The following is an 18264-nucleotide window of genomic DNA, read 5'->3' as shown; positions in this document are numbered from 1 at the left end:
GGCTCCTATGTTTAGATTCAGTAAATTCACTTTAATGGCAAAGAAACGTTTTTTTAGTCAGTTATTATTGAGTTCCTTATTTTGTTTAAAAATATATATATATTTTCGTAGAAGCCTGATTAAAAAAAAAAAAAATACATTACAATTTACTCAAATGTCACAGATGGACTTACAGTTTTTTGCCTATGAACTGGATGTAAATCATTCTTTCTTTTAAAGAAGACTCTAATCTATTCAAATTAGTTGTAAATGAAAATAATCCATATTAATTGGTTAAGTTTCTGAATGTTACAAATGTTTTCACAAATTCTTATGACGTTACATGCATTATCTCACATATCTACTGAATATAAATTAATACTACACTTGAATGGTCTAAAAGATTAAGCTCAGGTTAGATCTTGTGCTCTTACTGTATGCCATGATGACTTAACTGTGTCATCATAATCAGGGCATAGCACCAAAACAGACTCTCATTTATATACAGTATAGAGTATAACATCGACGCTCTGTTCCTCCAGATGTTTGCAGTAGTTTGAGGTCAGTATATGTCAGGCAGGTGTGAGTAGTTTCTGTCCCAGTATCCGCCGGTGTAGAGCCAGTCTGGGGCTCCAGTGTAAGAGTTCGGCCCCTGATGAAACCACCTGCATGTGAACATGAGTTTGACATTAAAGTTAAGATCAATGCAATCATGTCTGTCCATCCTCAAAATAATTGTACATGCAGACAAACCAATAAATTCTGATAAAGAACCAGATCATCATCACAGTGTTAAATGTATAAAGGCATTGTGTATCCAAATTCTGGCTTTACTCACTCAACTGCACTTTATTTTACAGTATATGTACTTACGGTGTACTTACCTAGGAAAGTAAAGGGAAATATAAAGTGACTACATGTAAGTACCCATTTATTACCAAGTGATTGTAAAAAAAGAAGTGCAACCTTGTTAATCGTAACGTGTGATGTTATTATAACAGAGGCTGTGGAATCTACACACGTCTAAAACTAAACGTTCATTCCTTCACCTACATGGGTTATGTACTTTCACCCATCAGTATCAGTGTTTATTAACTCTTGTCAAACCTTATTTTCCATTCCTCATCTGATTTGGAGCGATTTTTCCGAGCCGTTCGTTGTTTTTCCTCCAGTCTGTTCTTCTCTGCACTGGCTGCATCTGGAAACAACAGCAATGCAAATTCATCCACAATTAGTGAACATTTTCAGATGGTATATTACAGTTAAGCAGTCTTCTGTTATGTCGTTATATAAACAGGAACATAAACAGATCTGTCGCACATTCCTCCAGGGAAGGAAGGAGCACTGCAAAAGTGTTGCTTGACACAAGTGTTATTTATATACTACTGAATGTTTTATTAATGTTTATATATATATATACATATACACTCACCTAAAGGATTATTAGGAACACCATACTAATACGGTGTTTGACCCCCTTTCTCCTTCAGAACTGCCTTAATTCTACGTGGCATTGATTCAACAAGGTGCTGAAAGCATTCTTTAGAGATGTTGGCTCATATTGATAGGATAGCATCTTGCAGTTGATGGAGATTTGTGGGATGCACATCCAGGGCACGAAGCTCCCGTTCCACCACATCCCAAAGATGCTCTATTGGGTTGAGATCTGGTGACTGTGGGGGCCATTTTAGTACAGGGAACTCATTTTCATGTTCAAGAAACCAATTTGAAATGATTCAAGCTTTGTGACATGGTGCATTATCCTGCTGGAAGTAGCCATCAGAGGATGGGTACATGGTGGTCATAAAGGGATGGACATGGTCAGAAACAATGTTCAGGTAGGCCGTGGCATTTAAATGATGCCCAATTGGCACTAAGGGGCCTAAAGTGTGCCAAGAAAACATCCCCCACACCATTACACCACCACCAGCAGCCTGCAGAGTGGTAACAAGGCATGATGGATCCATGTTCTCATTCTGTTTACGCCAAATTCTGACTCTACCATCTGAATGTCTCAACAGAAATCTAGACTCATCAGACCAGGCAACATTTTTCCAGTCTTCAACTGTCCAATTTTGGTGAGCTTGTCCAAATTGTAGCCTCTTTTTCCTATTTATAGTGGAGATGAGTGGTACCCGGTGGGGTCTTCTGCTGTTGTAGTCCATCCGCCTCAATGTTGTGTGTGTTGTGGCTTCACAAATGCTTTGCTGCATACCTCGGTTGTAATGGTTATTTCAGTCAAAGTTGCTCTTCTATCAGCTTGAATCAGTTGGCCCATTCTCCTCTGATCTCTAGCATCAACAAGGCATTTTCCCCCACAGGACTGCTGCATACTGGATGTTTTTCCCTTTTCACACCATTCTCTGTAAACACTAGAAATGGTTGTGCGTGAAAATCCCAGTAACTGAGCAGATTGTGAAATACTCAGACCGGCCCGCCTGGCACCAACAACCATGCCATGCTCAAAATTGCTTAAATCACCTTTCTTTCTCATTCTGACATTCAGTTTGGAGTTCAGGAGATTGTCTTGACCAGGACCACACCCCTAAATGCATCGAAGCAACTGCTATGTGATTGGTTGATTAGATAATTGCATTAATGAGAAATTGAACAGGTGTTCCTAATAATCCTTTAGGTGAGTGTGTATATATATATATATATATATATATATATATATATATATATATATATATATATATATATATATATATATATATACATAAACTAAGTGAAAAAGAAAACGAAATCGTAATTAAATAATTACAAAATCTAAAACTAATAAAACGACAATTTGTGCATTCTCTTGGCTTTGCTAGCACCATTGTCTAACAACATTTAGACTTACATTTAAATTATTGGTTTCATTTTTAGCATTTTTTTTAGACAATGCCAAGCCAAGAGAATGCACAAATTGTCATTTTAATAGATTTAGATTTTTAATTATTTAATTACTATTTCTTTTTTTATTTTATTCTTTTTTTCACTTAGTTTACGTTTTTTATATAATATTTATACTTTATTTTATTTCAACCTTTATTTAAATGAACACACATGCACACATGTTGTTTAAATACCTTAATGCAAATGTTCAAAATGTAGCTCAAACACTAGAGAAATGCATGAGCTGAAGATAATGTAAAGCATTGAATTTGTTGTAAATTAATCTGCAGTGCAACTACAGTAGGTGTGAGTTTACTGGTTGAAAGAATGTATTTCATCATAAGTCAGTAAGTAATGTACCTATGTCTCCATTCTCCAGGGCTCTGATATCAGGCCTCAGACGACAGTCTGTCTGTGGAAGAACTCGCTTCATCTCTGCATCCAGTGCATTCAACTGCAGAGCGAATGATGTGAACGCATAGTACTGACAGAAAGAAAGAAAGAAATTGAGTGACAATATGTCATAAAACAGGCATATTTATTTTTATACAAATATTTTAGTTGACTAAGAGGTGTGGGTAAACTCATACAGGAGCATTTTTGCCCCAATATCTTGAATATTAGGCCATAACTGCATTTATGGAGCTGTTGCCCTGCATCATATCTGTCAGCAGTCAACTGTATAAATGTAAGATGAGGTATGGGTCTGGGGGCGGGGCCAGTGTTGTGTGTTTTTTTTTTATAACTAATTAATTAAATTCATTAATGAAGTTAAGCCCCATAGCCAATACAAACCCCTCTAATAGGGACCTCATACAAGAAATTAATCTCAAGGAATCAGAGGCACAAATTAATTCTAATTCAGAAAATGAATTATGGTTCAGATTCCAATTCAGTAGAAAGTTACATTATGACCAATGGTCACTGAAAAAGTACTGGTGCCCATCTCAAGCCCAAATAATATTCAGTGCTAAAATGCTGATTATTTGATGTTTGGTAATGGATCACATCATAATAACAAGGGTGTTTGTTTATAAATGATGGAATATCCTGCATACTTCTCTGGAGTTGTCTGGCCGCGGTGATATCCTCCAGATCAGCTCACTTCCTGGAATCACCTGCACTGTCTCTGCTTCTGGAGGAGGCATTTCATACGGATCCTCATCTGCATTATTACTCTGCAAAAGACCCCAATTCTGCACATCAGCAACATTTGTACAGCACATTACATTAGACATTGATTAATGTTAATAAATGCAACAAATAAGATGTCAAATCAAATGCATGCAGTATGATCACGATCATTATCAGTCACCTGTGTGCTTCCCTTCCTGTCCTTCTCAGAGCGCTTTGTGTCAGATTTTCTGTGTGCATCAAATGTCACTGGATCCACAGAATACAAGCACTCCGTCCACTTGCCATACAGAGCACAGATCTTTTTTTTGCTGGACAGACATAAAGGAAAATAAAAAACAGCTAAAAACATTTTAATCTGTTTACACCTGTACTTAGCATTGTCCACTTGTGCCCGGATCGATGAAAATGCATGTTAATGCCAGGTGTAAACAGGGCATCATGAGGATGTGCTTTGTGAGGAACAAAGGGTCAAAAGGTCTAGAAGGAGCCTGGTCTTTGTCCTGGGTGGGGGAAACCACCCAAACGAATACTTTAACTTGTGATTTCTATCATGGATTTACATGTGATGGTCATTCTGTACTTTTCTTTGACCATTAATCTTGGTTACTTGCCCCAAATTTGACAAACTCTTTCCTGAGTTGCAATTATCAATAAGTTCTTATGTTTTAATGCTGTGAGGGTATCGTGGACAGATTTATTACGTTGTTTTGGTGTCCAGGGCCTCTTTGTGGAATTTGGCTCTTTGGGTGGTTGTAACACCAAACTTAAATGGTCTGATTCGCTCTGATACCCTACATAAGTTTACTCTATGTATTGGGTAGGGTTAAGGGATCCGGAAAATGACCATGCATTAATATTTGCTTTATAAGTACTAATTATATGCATGATTAATAGGCAACTACTTAATAGTTAATATTTTTCACAAGTGTTGCCATGTTTTCCTTTGGACCATTTTTTGAATAATTGTTAGTTTTAGGCCTACAGTTTTTTTTTGTTTTTTTGTGTTTTTTTTTCAGTTCAGTTCCGTTAAATATAAAGTCAAAACTAGAATCAATACCAGTTGAAGTCAAATCAGTATGATTATTTAAATACATCACTTGCAATCTTGCTACTGTACTGAACACCAAAAGCTGTTACATACTGTATAACATTTGTAAGTATTATATTTCATAACTGTGAGTGTGATACTGGTTTCATATAAAAAATGTTAAATTAAGAAGAGTTTGACATCATTATTTAACTTACAACTTGGGCCTAATTATTATTAGTATTTACTGTTATGTTAGGTTTGGGATAGTAAAATAAGTTGGCATGTACTTGCAAAGTTGCTTATAGTCAGTAGAACATCTGAAGTGGAAGATCAAAATGAAGTGTTACTTCATATATCCAATCAGATCGAATTGAATCAGGTTATCTGGGACAGAAATAGCATCAGTTATCTGTCATTTTATCAGTGTTCACATACCTTTTATCAAGAATGTATCCTTCCACTTTATGCAACTCTTTTCCAAAGATGCCACATGATTTGAAAGTTAAACAACATCTTTCCCCAGTTCTGTCAAAAAGCACAGTGAAATCATTTGTGGAACTTGTATGTCTTCCATGTTAGTTGTTATCTAATTTACAACCTTGTTTGTTGCACTTTTTGTCAAACTAGTGGACAATACTTGCTCTTACTTATGATTAATAATTTCAACATTTCCATATTGCTCAATCCACAGTTGCCCCATGATAATGTTATGAATACAGCAGGTCGGGTTGGTCCAGGTGTAGGCTTCATTGTGGCTGAAAAACAACAAATTAACAATACATACGTCAATCGTGTAGCTAAATTTACATGTAAGAAGTCAATGCATGCTCCTCATGTTTACTGGCTGTAAAGGACTCACAGAGGAAGCTCTAGGGTGATGATTCCACGAGGTTCGGCCTCCACACTCTTCCCCCAGAATTTGAGTTTTGGATAAATGGAGCCATGAAACATGAAGTCGTTTTTTATGCCCTCAGCGTGGAAGGCACTGACCGGCGGATGATGACTGACCTGCTCAGAGACCCACCTGAACCCCAGATCCTCTCTGATGACACACAAACCATGACAGTTCATATGAAACATTAATGTGTTTGCTCATAACTGATCAGTTGATGTGAATCACTGACCTGAGCAGCTCGTAGGTTTCTCCGAGCAGTGGATTGAAGGGTTTTCCCGTCCTCTCCCACTGTGAGGCAACAGCTGACACAGCAAAAGCTGCCACACACTGGAAAACCAAAGAAACCAAAGAAATGGTGTTCCCAACAGATTACTTTTTTTTTCCAATCAATAAAATACATTTCTTAATATTAAGGTCACTTTTTCAAAACTCTTTCACAAAATCCTCCTAACCAACTTTGACCTTGGCACAGTAGTACATTTCACATCCAAAATTAACTAAAACTAGCAAAACACTCCATAAAGTCTCAAATCAACTCATTTTTCCATAACAGTAGCAAAGGTTTTAACCCAATAATGACTCAATAATTTAAACAAATCCCATTTTGTACAGATTATGTAAACATGCAAAATGGCTTTTAGACACTATAAGGTTTTTTTAGTTAAAATTTCATTTGTGTAATAGTTATTCAGTGCTAAAATATAATGTGTGTTGTATTTAGATAAGATTCTGTACAGTTTACACAATGCAAATTCTGTATACTGAAGGTAATTAAATGAAAGCATGTTAAATTCAGCCGTAATCTATATAGTTTGAACCTAGCTGTTATTGTTTGACCTAAAAGACAATTTGATAAGAAATCTAATTATAGTATACCCCCTAAAATTAATCTTTGCCAAAGCTGAAGTTAAGACACCGAAGCTAATTTTCATGGTCTTTTCCATTTAAAAACATTAAATTCACATAAAATCTGAATTCTTGCCACCATGTTAATCATTGTAATGGTTTTGTAATGCAAACATCACTCTAGAATACACCAATGGTCCCATATGCATGTTAATATAGGCCAGGCTTAAATTCAACACTGTTTTACTCAGTAGGTCCCTGCTCTATTTCTCTATTCACTAAGGGTTTCCTGGCCTAAAAATACAATAAAAAATATATTTACCTTCATTCTGTTGATGGGGTCTTGTGAAGCGCTGGCCTTCTGGATGAGGTATGTGTGCTCCATGTATTCAGTCAATCTCTGAAGAAAACTCAAAGGCTCATTAAAAATCACCGGCATTGTGATTTTAGACAGTTCCTGTGAAGATTTAAAGATGACAATAAGTGATTAACAGACTACTTTTACATCAGAACTTGAATCACCTTTACTCTGTAGTGCTTTATAATACATATTGTTTTGTAAAAAAGTTCATCTGTTCAGTATAATAACTGTGCACATTTCATGCATCATGTTCATGCATTCATCAGTTAAAGAATTCAGCTCCACTTTGCAAACAAGAGCACTGCTTACATCATGCAAACCTAACAATGCAAACATATCTATGCATATATAGCCATATTTGACTTACCATCCCAATGCATTTTTTGAGAAAACCCCACATATTGACATTTTTTCGTGAGAACATTGCAGCAGGAAGAGCTGACCTATTCCAAAATGGAGAGTGAAAAACATTTCTCTATGAATTCAAAACTGCACAGGTAATCAGAGAACACAGAATGCAAACATGTATTAAAGCCAGTATATTTAAGCAATAATACTGTTCTTCTTAATATAAACCCTTATTAATGTTATCACAGCCATGCTGATATTCAGATCAATAGCACAATGGCAGATCTGATACTACTGATACACAACAGTTAAATAAAAAATAAGTTCACACTGAGTAAATTTACAGTAGTTCTATCAACAAAAATACACTAGCGTGGAATCAATCACTATATGACACAGAGCAATGCTGCAATGAGGTTAAGTATAAACCAGGTTTAACCCCGTAACCTTCTGTTCATCAAGCCTGCATTTATTTGATCAAAAATACAGAAAATGTAATATTGTGATATATTATTACAATTAAAAATAATTGTTTTTAAATTTATTATACTTTAAATTATCATTTATTTCTGTGATGCAAAGCTGGATTTTTAGGATCATTATCACATGATCCTTTAGAAATCATTCTAATGTGATGATTCATTATCAAAGTTGGAAACAGTTCTGCTGCTTAATATTCTTTCAGAACATGGGATAATTTTTTAGGATACTTTGATGAATAAAAAGTAAAAAAGAAAAAAGAAAAAAGAAGCTATGTTTTTAAAACAGAAATATTTTGTAATAACAATATACACTACTGGTCACTAATTTGGGGTCAGTAATTTTTTTCTTTCTTTTTTTTTAATAAAATCAATACTTTTATTCAGCAAGGGTGTGTTAAATTGATAAAAAGTGATAGTGATAGTGGATTGGGGTTCCATCTCCATCACTATGTGGAGCGAGCATTGTCACGAGTCCTGTCTGGTGTCTGCTTGTTCTTCTGTGGCTGGTTCTGTGTTTCAGGAGAAGGCAGCGGTTCTGTCAAATGTGCCCACAGAGTATCTGGACCTGAAGGAGGTGTTCGGTAAGTCTCGTGCTGCTTCTCTTCCTCCGCATCGTCCCTATAACTGTGCCGTAGAGTTATTACCAGATAAGTCCCTGTCTAAAGGGAGACATTACTCTCTTTCTATTCCTGAGAGGGTGGCCATGGAGATATATATTTCTGATTCTCTAGCAACGGGGTTCATCCGCCCTTCCTCTTCTCCTGTGGGGGGCGGGATTATTTTTTGTTGGTCAAGTCAAGTCAAGTCACCTTTATTTATATAGCGCTTTAAACAAAATACATTGCTACAAAGCAACTGAACAACATTCATTAAGAAAACAGTGTGTCAATAATGCAAAATGATAGTTAAAGGCAGTTCATCATTGAATTCAGTGATGTCATCTCTGTTCAGTTAAATAGTGTCTGTGCATTTATTTGCAATCAAGTCAAGGATATCGCTGTAGATGAAGTGACCCCAACTAAGCAAGCCAGAGGCGACAGCGGCAAGGAACCGGAACTCCATCGGTGACAGAATGGAGAAAAAAACCTTGGGAGAAACCAGGCTCAGTTGGGGGTCAGTTCTCCTCTGACCAGACGAAACCAGTAGTTCAATTCCAGGCTGCAGCAAAGTCAGATTGTGCAGAAGAATCATCTGTTTCCTGTGGTCTTGTCCTGGTGCTCCTCTGAGACAAGGTCTTTACAGGGGATCTGTATCTGGGGCTCTAGTTGTCCTGGTCTCCGCTGTCTTTCAGGGCAGTAGAGGTCCTTTCTAGGTGCTGATCCAGCATCTGGTCTGGATACATACTGGATCCGGGTGACTGCTCTGACCCTCTGATCTGGATACAGACTGGATCTGGTGGCTACGGTGACCTCGGAATAAGAGGGAAACAGACAAATATTAGCGTAGATGCCATTCTTCTAATGATGTAGCAAGTACATCGGGTGTTATGTGAAGTGTTCCCGGTTCTGGTTTACCTAATTAATGCAGCCTAAAAATCCTTTAACGGATTTGGATATTAAAAGCATATTAGTATGTTATGTGTAAGCCAGGTTAAAGAGATGGGTCTTTAATCTAGATTTAAACTGCAAGAGTGTGTCTGTCTCCCGAACAATGTTAGGTAAGTTATTCCAGAGTTTAGGTGCCGAATAGGAAAAGGATCTGCCGCCCGCAGTTGATTTTGATATTCTAGGTATTATCAAATTCTCAAGTTTTGAGAACGTAGCGGACGTAGAGGATTATAATGTAAAAGGAGCTCATTCAAATACTGAGGTGCTAAACCATTCAGGGCTTTATAAGTAATAAGCAATATTTTAAAATCTATACGATGTTTGATAGGGAGCCAGTGCAGTGTTGACAGGACCGGGCTAATATGGTCATACTTCCTGGTTCTAGTAAGAACTCTTGCTGCTGCATTTTGGACTAGCTGTAGTTTGTTTACTAAGCGTGCAGAACAACCACCCAATAGAGCATTACAATAATCTAACCTTGAGGTCATAAATGCATGGATTAACATTTCTGCATTTGACATTGAGAGCATAGGCCGTAATTTAAATATATTTTTGAGATGGAAAAATGCAGTTTTACAAATGCTAGAAACGTGGCTTTCTAAGGAAAGATTGCGATCAAGTAGCACACCTAGGTTCCTAACTGATGACGAAGAATTGACAGAGCAACCATCAAGTTTTAGACAGTGTTCTAGGTTATTACAAGCAGAGTTTTTAGGTCCTATAATTAACACCTTTGTTTTTTTTTTAATTTAGCAGAAAGAAATTACTCGTCATCCAGTTTTTTATATCGACTATGCATTCCATTAGTTTTTCAAATTGGTGTGTTTCACCGGGCCGTGAAGAAATATAGAGCTGAGTATCATCAGCATAACAGTGAAAGCTAACACTATGTTTCCTGATGATATCTCCCAAGGGTAACATATAAAGTGTGAAGAGTAGCGGCCCTAGTACTGAGCCTTGACGTACTCCATACTGCACTTGTGATCGATATGATACATCTTCATCCACTGCTACGAACTGATGGCGGTCATATAAGTACGATTTAAACCATGTCAATGCACTTCCATTAATGCCAACAAAGTGTTCAAGTCTATGCAAAAGAATGTTGTGGTCAATTGTGTCAAACGCAGCACTAAGATCTAATAAAACTAATAGAGAAATACACCCACGATCAGAGTAGATCATTTGTAACTCTAAGGAGAGCAGTCTCAGTACTATGATACGGTCTAAATCCTGACTGGAAATCCTCACATATACCATTTTTCTCTAAGAAGGAATATAATTGTGAGGATACCACCTTTTCTAATATCTTGGACAGAAAAGGGAGATTCGAGATTGGTCTATAATTAACTAGTTCTTTGGGGTCAAGTTGTGGTTTTTTGATGAGAGGCTTAATAACAGCCCGTTTGAAGGTTTTGGGGACATGTCCTAATGACAATGAGGAATTAATAATAGGTGCGATAATAATAATTAATAATTAGGGTGCGAGTATGCTCATTATACCATGGTGTCAAACTGTTTTCCTCAATCTTCCTTAAGTGTAGAGGAGCAACTGTATTTAAAGTGCTAGAAAAGAGAGAGTCCATAGTTTCTGCTACATCATCAAGTTGTTCTGAGGTTTTGGATATGCTAAGGAATTTGGATACATCAGGAAGATAACTTAAAAAGCAGTCTTTTGTGGTAGAAGTGATGGTTCTTCCAAACTTGTAACAAGAAGTAGAATTTACAATTTTGGCTATATGAAGTTTGCACAAAACTAAATAATGATCTGAGATATCATCACTTGGCTGCATAATTTCAACACTATCAACATCAATTCCATGTGACAGTATTAAATCTAGAGTATGATTTCGACAATGAGTAGGTCCTGAAACGTGTTGTCTAACCCCAATAGAGTTCAGAATGTCTATAAATGCTGATCCCAATGCATCTTTTTCATTATCAACATGGATATTAAAATCACCAACTATTTAAACTTTATCTGCAGCCAGAACTAACTCGGATGTAAAATCACCAAACTCTTTAATAAAGTCTGTATGGTTCCCTGGTGGCCTGTATACAGTAGCCAGGACAAACATAACAGGGGATTTATCATTAACATTTGTTTCTCTGGATAATGTTATATGAAGCACCATTACTTCAAACGAGTTATACTTGAAGCCTGCCCTCTGAGAAATCCTGAAAACGTTGTTATAAATTGAAGCAACACCTCCCCCTTTGCCTTTTAGACACGGCTCATGTTTATAACAGTAATCTTGGGGGGTGGACTCATTTAAAAAAATGTAATCATCAGGTTTTAGTCAGGTTTCTGTCAAACAGAGCACATCCATATTATGATCAGTGATAATATTATTTACAAAAAGTGTTTTCGTAGAAAGGGAGCTGATATTCAATAAGCCAAACTTTATCATTTGTTTATCCATATTACATCTGTTTTTTTATTTGTTGAACCTCAATTAAATTGTTAATCTTAACTTGGTTTGGACGTTTTTTGTATTTTCTAGTTCAGGGAACAGACACAGTCTCTATAGTGTGATATCTAGGTGAAAGAGTCTCTATGTGCTGAAAATTAGCTGACCTCTGTGACGGGAGGCGGCTAGCAGACGGTCGGTTTAGCCAGTCTGTCTGCTTCCTGACCTGGGCCCCAGTTAGTCAAGTATAAACACTAAGACTATTTGACATATTTCTAGAGAGAAGAGTGGCGCCACCCCAGGGGGGATGAAGACCATCTCTTTTCAACAGGTCAGGTCTGCCCCAAAAGCTCGTCCAATTGTCTATGAAACCTATGTTATTCTGTGGGCACCACTTAGAGATCCAGCCATTGAGTGATGACAATCTGCTATGCATCTCGTCACCACGGTAAGCAGGGAGGGGACCAGAGCATATTACAGTGTCTGACATCGTGCTTGCAAGTTCACACACCTCTTTAATGTTATTTTTAGTGATCTCCGACTGGCGAAGTCGAACATCATTAGCGCCGGCATGAATAACAATCTTACTGTATTTTACGTTTAGCATTAGCCAGCACTTTTAAATTTGCCAAGATGTCAGGCGCTCTGTTGCCGGAACCGAACAATGTACAGGAATCCCTGAGCTAGACGCATCCAAAGCCGTATCTAGAGCCCTAACATTCTTACTGTCCTCAATTAAAGTTTGGATGTGTGTCTCTAATTCTGAAATCTTCTCTGTCAGCCTAACTATTTCCCTTCATTTATCACATGTGAATCCCTCATCTGCGACAGAGATAGATAAACTGTACATGTGGCATAAGGTTCAAATAACAATAGCAGGAGAAGCCATTACTCACCGTGCTTGATGAAATATTCTTACTGCGGTTGTTTGATGAACTTGTGAAAAACTGGAGCGAGAGAGAGGAAAGGAGAAAAGAAAACAGCGATAGGTTCGAATGAAAACGCTAATGACAAGCTAACGAGTGCTAACGCTTTGCAGGTGTACTGCACTCACGGATATAAAATAAAAGTGAACGATCAAAATTAATCTGATAAGATTGATCGATAATATCAGAAATATGGTGTGAATTAAGTTATATTTTATCACTTTAAAAAACTGAGAGTGAAAGTAAGATAAAGATTCTAGAGAAAAAAAAATAAAAAATAAAAACAGCTACACGGAGCTACGATTAGCTACAGAAGGTCAACAGGAAGTAGAGAAAACACTGTCCAAGAAGGATGGATCTCTGCGACCTTGTATTGAGCTGAACAACATCACGGTGAAGAATATATTTCTTTGAGTGCAGTATAGGTTATCAGCCTATACTGCAGTACCAGGTTGGACCACCTTTAGCCTTCAGAACTGCCTTAATTCTTTGTGGCATAGATTCTACAAGGTGATGGATTTTGGTCCATATTGACATGATTAGCACAACACAGTTGCCGCAGATTTGACAGCTGCAAATCCATGATGTGAATCTTCTGTTCCACCAAATCCCAAAGCTGCTCTATTGGATTGAGATCTGGTGACTGTGGAGGCCATTTGAGTAAAGTGAACTCATTGTCATGTTTTCAGCTTTGTGACATGGTGCATTATCCTACTGGAAGTACCCATCAGAAGATGGGCACACTGTAGTCATAAAGGGGTGGACATGGTCAGCAACAATACTTGAGAAGATTGTGGTGTTTAAACGATGCTCAATTGGTACTAAGGGGCCCAAAGTGCCATTAAAATCTTCCCCCACACCATTACACCCTCACCAGCAGCCTGAACCATTGAGGACGAGGCAGGATGGAACCATGCTTTCATGTTCTTTACACCAAATTCTGACCCTACCATCTGAATGTTGCAGCAGAAATCGAGACTCATCAGAATAGGCAACGTTTTTCCAATCTTTTATTGTCCAATTTTGGTGAGACTGTGTGAATTGTAGCCTCTGTTTCCTGTTCTTAGCTAACAGGATTGGCACCCGGTGTGGTCTTCTGCTGGTGTAGCCCATCTGTTTCAGGATTCGACGTGCTGTGTGTTCAGAGATGGTATTCTGCATACCTTGGTTGTAATGAGTGGCTATTTGAGTTACTGTTGCCTTTTTATCATCTCTAACCAGTCTGCCCATTCCCCTCTGACATCAAAAAAGCATTTTCGCCCAAACAATTGCTACTCACTGAATAGTTTCTCTTTTTATTGACCATTCTCTGTAAACCCTAGAGATGTTTGTGCATGAAAATCCCAGTAGATCCGCAGTTTTTGAAATAATCAGACCAAACCGTCTGACACAAACAACCATTCCACATTCAAAGTCACTTAAATCCCCTTTCTTCCCCATTCTGATGCTTGGTTTAAACACCAGCAAGTCTTCTTTACGACATCTAGATGCCTAAATGCATTGAGTTGCTGCCATGTAATTTGCTGATTAGCAATTTAAACAGGTGTACCTAATAAAGTGGCTGGTGAGTATATACATATATTTAAATGTTTAATGTTAATAAAATGTTTGATGCATTTTTGATAATCCTGGGTTGCAACACAGTTTTGTTTATGCATTAAATTCATGGCCACACAAAAATATGTCTTTCCCTTAACATGGCATCAGGAGGCCATGACATCATGTTCCCATGAGTTAAGATGTTGTGGCCACGACAAAACTAAGTGAACTGATGGGCACCGTAGTATTGTCTTGTTATTTCAGTGCAAATGTCTAAAGATTCTTAATTCAAGATGTTTATTTGCAAAATGACATGAGAAGTTTTGTCTTATGATAAGTTTATCAAAATTAAGTCTAGGGCTAAAATATGAACAAACAAACTTCCAATGATCTCAGAAAAAATAAAGTTTGCATTACCCTTTGACCTATTTGTTTTTGTTTTAAACATAAACTCATTCAATTTTGTTATATTTCTCAGAAAATAAGGCTTCATATCTTTATTTTTCATCGCAAGTAAATGTTCTGTATATGGATCTAAAATTTTTTTTTATTTTCCTTGAAAAGAAGTTAAAATACTGAGAAAGGTACTCTCCAGAGGCGCTTCAGGAACAGCTTTTTCCCTACAGCTGTCTCCTTGCTGAACTCTGCCCTCTGACCCCCCCCCCCCCCCCCCCCCACACACACACACACACACAGAATCCTCACCCCCTCCTCATCACTACATCTGATTTATTTACAAACAAGCAGTAAACAGTAAACTTGTTATTACTTGCACTACTGTCTGTTAATCCCAGAATACTGAGTAATCCATTTGCACAATGAAATATTTTTCTATGCACTTTTTACTGTCCATTGCACTAGTGAAAATAATGTTCATATATTCATAGTTTCTGCTTATAGTGTACATACACTTATTACAAAATCCAACTGTATAGTATGTTCATAGTACACCTATATGTATATCATGCTAATAGTATTTAAAATCTCTAAATTATGTCTTGTCCAGTACTGCCTTATTTGTATATTTATTGTACATTTGTAACATATTGTAGACACTGTATATCCTGTACTTACTGCCTATTGCACTTCTGATTAGATGCTAACTGCATTTCGTTGCCTTGTACCTTACATGTGCAATGACAATAACGTTTAATCTAATCGAATCTAATAAATAAATAAATTATGATTACTATTAATTTTTGCAGTGTATGCAACATATACTGTCGATATATTTTGAAATGTTAAGGCCTTTATTTGTGAAAACAATAATTATGACTTTTTTAAAATATCCTGCAAAAAAAAAAAAACGAAGCAACAGCAACAACAATAATAATTATCCACAAACACTATGAACTTGCCTTTTTTATACGCAGTGTAAAATGAATACACATTTTAAAATGAGATAATAAACCAATTCACATGAAACCATAGGTATACCTGTGATTTTTGACTCCATTGCACTGGGTTTTGTCACCCTGGCTACCGTCCCCTGACATGATGTCTCTGGGGTCACAGAAGAAGCTGTGTCAATAGACACCAAACTGTTTGCTGATCTGGCTCTAGAAGAAAACAGAGAAGGATATAGGAAAAACATGGTGCTACATGAAAAAGAAGAACAATGATAAATGTTATAAATATAAACAAATGCATAAAATGAAATAGACAGACTGGCAAGACCAGAAGTACACTTTTAAAAAGCTTTATAAGCCTAAGCAGATCATAGAGAACACTGATGCCAATGTTTTGTATGATCTTATACGATGCTTTTGGGATAAGCAGCCCAGAGCTGAGAATGTGGACAATTAACATCAACTAATGGATTTGGAATACTGTTCAAATTATTTCTTGTTGTGTACATTATGTAATTGGAACATATGCATTCAAGCAAACGCTCCTTTCTACCATTGTAGAGCAAATGGGATTATAAGATTACAACAGTATTAGATTCTGCAGAATGATGACATCTGTCAACAATGAATTACTGTAAGATATACACTTACACCTTTATCAGTTTAGTTTCAATTGAATTTAATGTGCAATTCCACTTTCTCATTCTCACAGCTCATCTTGAGATGTTTTATAATGTTGCAGGTTTCTCTGGTTTCAGCACACACTGCTATTTTAAGCATGTACTGTAGTTCACAATGTACTGAACATCTGTCTACTGACAGAGCCCTAAAAACGGATCAGTGCTTAGCTATACAACACTCTCAGAAAAAAAGTACAACAGTACTTTTTCAGAAGTAAACCTTTGTGTCTTATTTAGCCCTAAATGTGCATATTAGTACCTTAAAGGTACACACTGTATTTTAATTAGATTAGACTCTGTTCATGTGTCTATCCTTGATGATGCCACACCTGAAACGCAAACACTTCAGCAGAAATTAATAAAAAAAATAAAAAATACATCACTGGCTCAGTGACATTAAAAACACAGATAAAAACTGCACACTCTGTATTTGATAATGTTTTGATTAATGTTACTGTAATCTATAGTGACATCATGAAAAAATGCTCTACTGTACTTGTCTCATTTACAATCACTTGACCTATCTTTACTTTCAGCGCCAGAGGACATAGTCTGATTAACCCTACTGTCTGTAGCTTCATATGACAGTGAAATGAGTGACATGAGTGTGAAAATATCAGCAGGAAAGAGCAGAAATGTGAATGTACCTGCTTTAATGGCCTCTGCTGGAGTCACCTTGTTTTGCGTCCTGTCTGCTGTTCCTGTATGTGAGACTGTAGGTGCGTGAAATGGAGCACAGGAGAGACTGTGTGTGTGAGTGTGAGTGTGTGTGCGCGTGCATGTGTTTGCAGAGCTCAGCATAAAGAGGATCGGAGAGCAGCTGATCAATCTACACCTGTGCTGTGATGAAAACTCACACCAACACATATAGCTATGTGCTACTTGAACTATTGATAATAATGCAATCCTTTTATCCTTATCAGCATTTCTACATAGTTTCTGTAATAAATGTGATTATTACCTCAATGGCTGTATTTCACTGCCTAACGTCACAAGACTAAACATACAACTTACAGACTGTGTGCACATGATAACTGAATATGATTAAAAATGTAGATAGATAGATAGATAGATAGATAGATAGATAGATAGATAGATAGATAGATAGATAGATAGATAGATAGATAGATAGATAGATAGATAGATAGATAGATAGAGCTGCAGTGTGGAAGTGATTATGAAGGGCGTAATGGAACAATACTGCTCACTATACACTGAGCCGTCTTAAGAAGCTTTACTCCTCTTTAACAGAGTAATCACCCTTCAGAAACACATTTTACTGCCACTCATTACGTCCGGACAACTGCAAAATGCAAAACAAATCTCTAGCTCCGGTGGAACTGCCTCATGCCCTTATTAGCACACATTTATAAGGTGTTGAAACATATAATCTCATTCTATTCACTCTATGTAATCTAGACAAACAGTCTTCATTGTCTTCATCAGACAAAACATTTATACTTTCTTGTTACTATTTAGCCCTAAATGTGCATATTAGTACCTTAAAGGTACACACTGTATTTTAATTAGATTAGACTCTGTTCATGTGTCTATCCTTGATGATGCCACACCTGAAACATTGATAAGAATAAGGCAAAAACTTTTACATTTTACATGGCAAAATTAGAACAGCTTAGCCTACTTGCGTAGCATAGTGCTAACTAATTACTGAATCCAAGTATTTCAATCAGACCCCTTTGCCACAGCTGTATAAAATCAAGCACCATCCACGCAGTCTGCATTACATTTGTAGGGAAAAGGGTTAGTTCTGAAGAGCACAGTAAATTCAAGCATGGTAGGATGCCACCTTTGCAGTAAGTCTGTTTGTGAAATGTATTTCCTGCTAGACATCCT

The 18264-nt window shown here is 37.0% G+C and overlaps 1 protein-coding gene across 2 annotated transcripts; it reads right to left on the bottom strand.

Annotated features, from left to right (window-relative positions):
- Positions 1-251: 251 nt before the first annotated feature.
- On the bottom strand, positions 252-17254 carry LOC132095898 (oxysterol-binding protein-related protein 1). Of its 2 annotated transcripts, none has more exons than XM_059500994.1 (13): positions 17058-17254; positions 15819-15940; positions 7496-7571; positions 7090-7224; positions 6151-6248; positions 5886-6068; positions 5674-5781; positions 5462-5551; positions 4175-4304; positions 3978-4037; positions 3220-3343; positions 1087-1177; positions 252-644 (listed from the first exon to the last, which is right to left on the bottom strand). In XM_059500994.1, exons 2-13 carry the CDS (start codon positions 15875-15877, stop codon positions 542-544), a joined length of 1257 nt encoding a protein of 418 aa, XP_059356977.1. In that variant the 5' UTR covers positions 15878-15940; positions 17058-17254; the 3' UTR covers positions 252-541. The 2 variants fall into 2 exon arrangements, with proteins under 2 accessions (XP_059356977.1, XP_059356976.1); XM_059500993.1 differs by having other exon boundaries at positions 3918-4037; positions 17058-17205.
- Between the last annotated feature and the right edge of the window lie 1010 nt (positions 17255-18264).

This window comes from Carassius carassius, chromosome 20 (assembly GCF_963082965.1).
Source record: "Carassius carassius chromosome 20, fCarCar2.1, whole genome shotgun sequence".
NCBI lineage: Eukaryota > Metazoa > Chordata > Actinopteri > Cypriniformes > Cyprinidae > Carassius > Carassius carassius.
The sequence above is the reverse complement of the archived record's forward strand: the minus strand, read 5'-3'. Positions and strand labels throughout refer to the sequence as shown.

What these genes read in the sequence shown, in the direction of transcription:
- LOC132095898 (XM_059500993.1), bottom strand. Translation starts at nt 15,877, where the DNA reads ATGTCAGGGGACGGTAGCCAGGGTGACAAAACCCAGTGCAATGGAGTC. An exon ending in GGATACATTCTTGATAAAAG is followed by an intron (nt 4,305 to 5,461) that starts GTATGTGAACAC and finishes ATGTCTGTCCAG; the next exon opens with CAAAAAAAAGATCTGTGCTC. An exon ending in CCTGGAGAATGGAGACATAG is followed by an intron (nt 1,178 to 3,219) that starts GTACATTACTTA and finishes TGTTGTTTCCAG; the next exon opens with ATGCAGCCAGTGCAGAGAAG.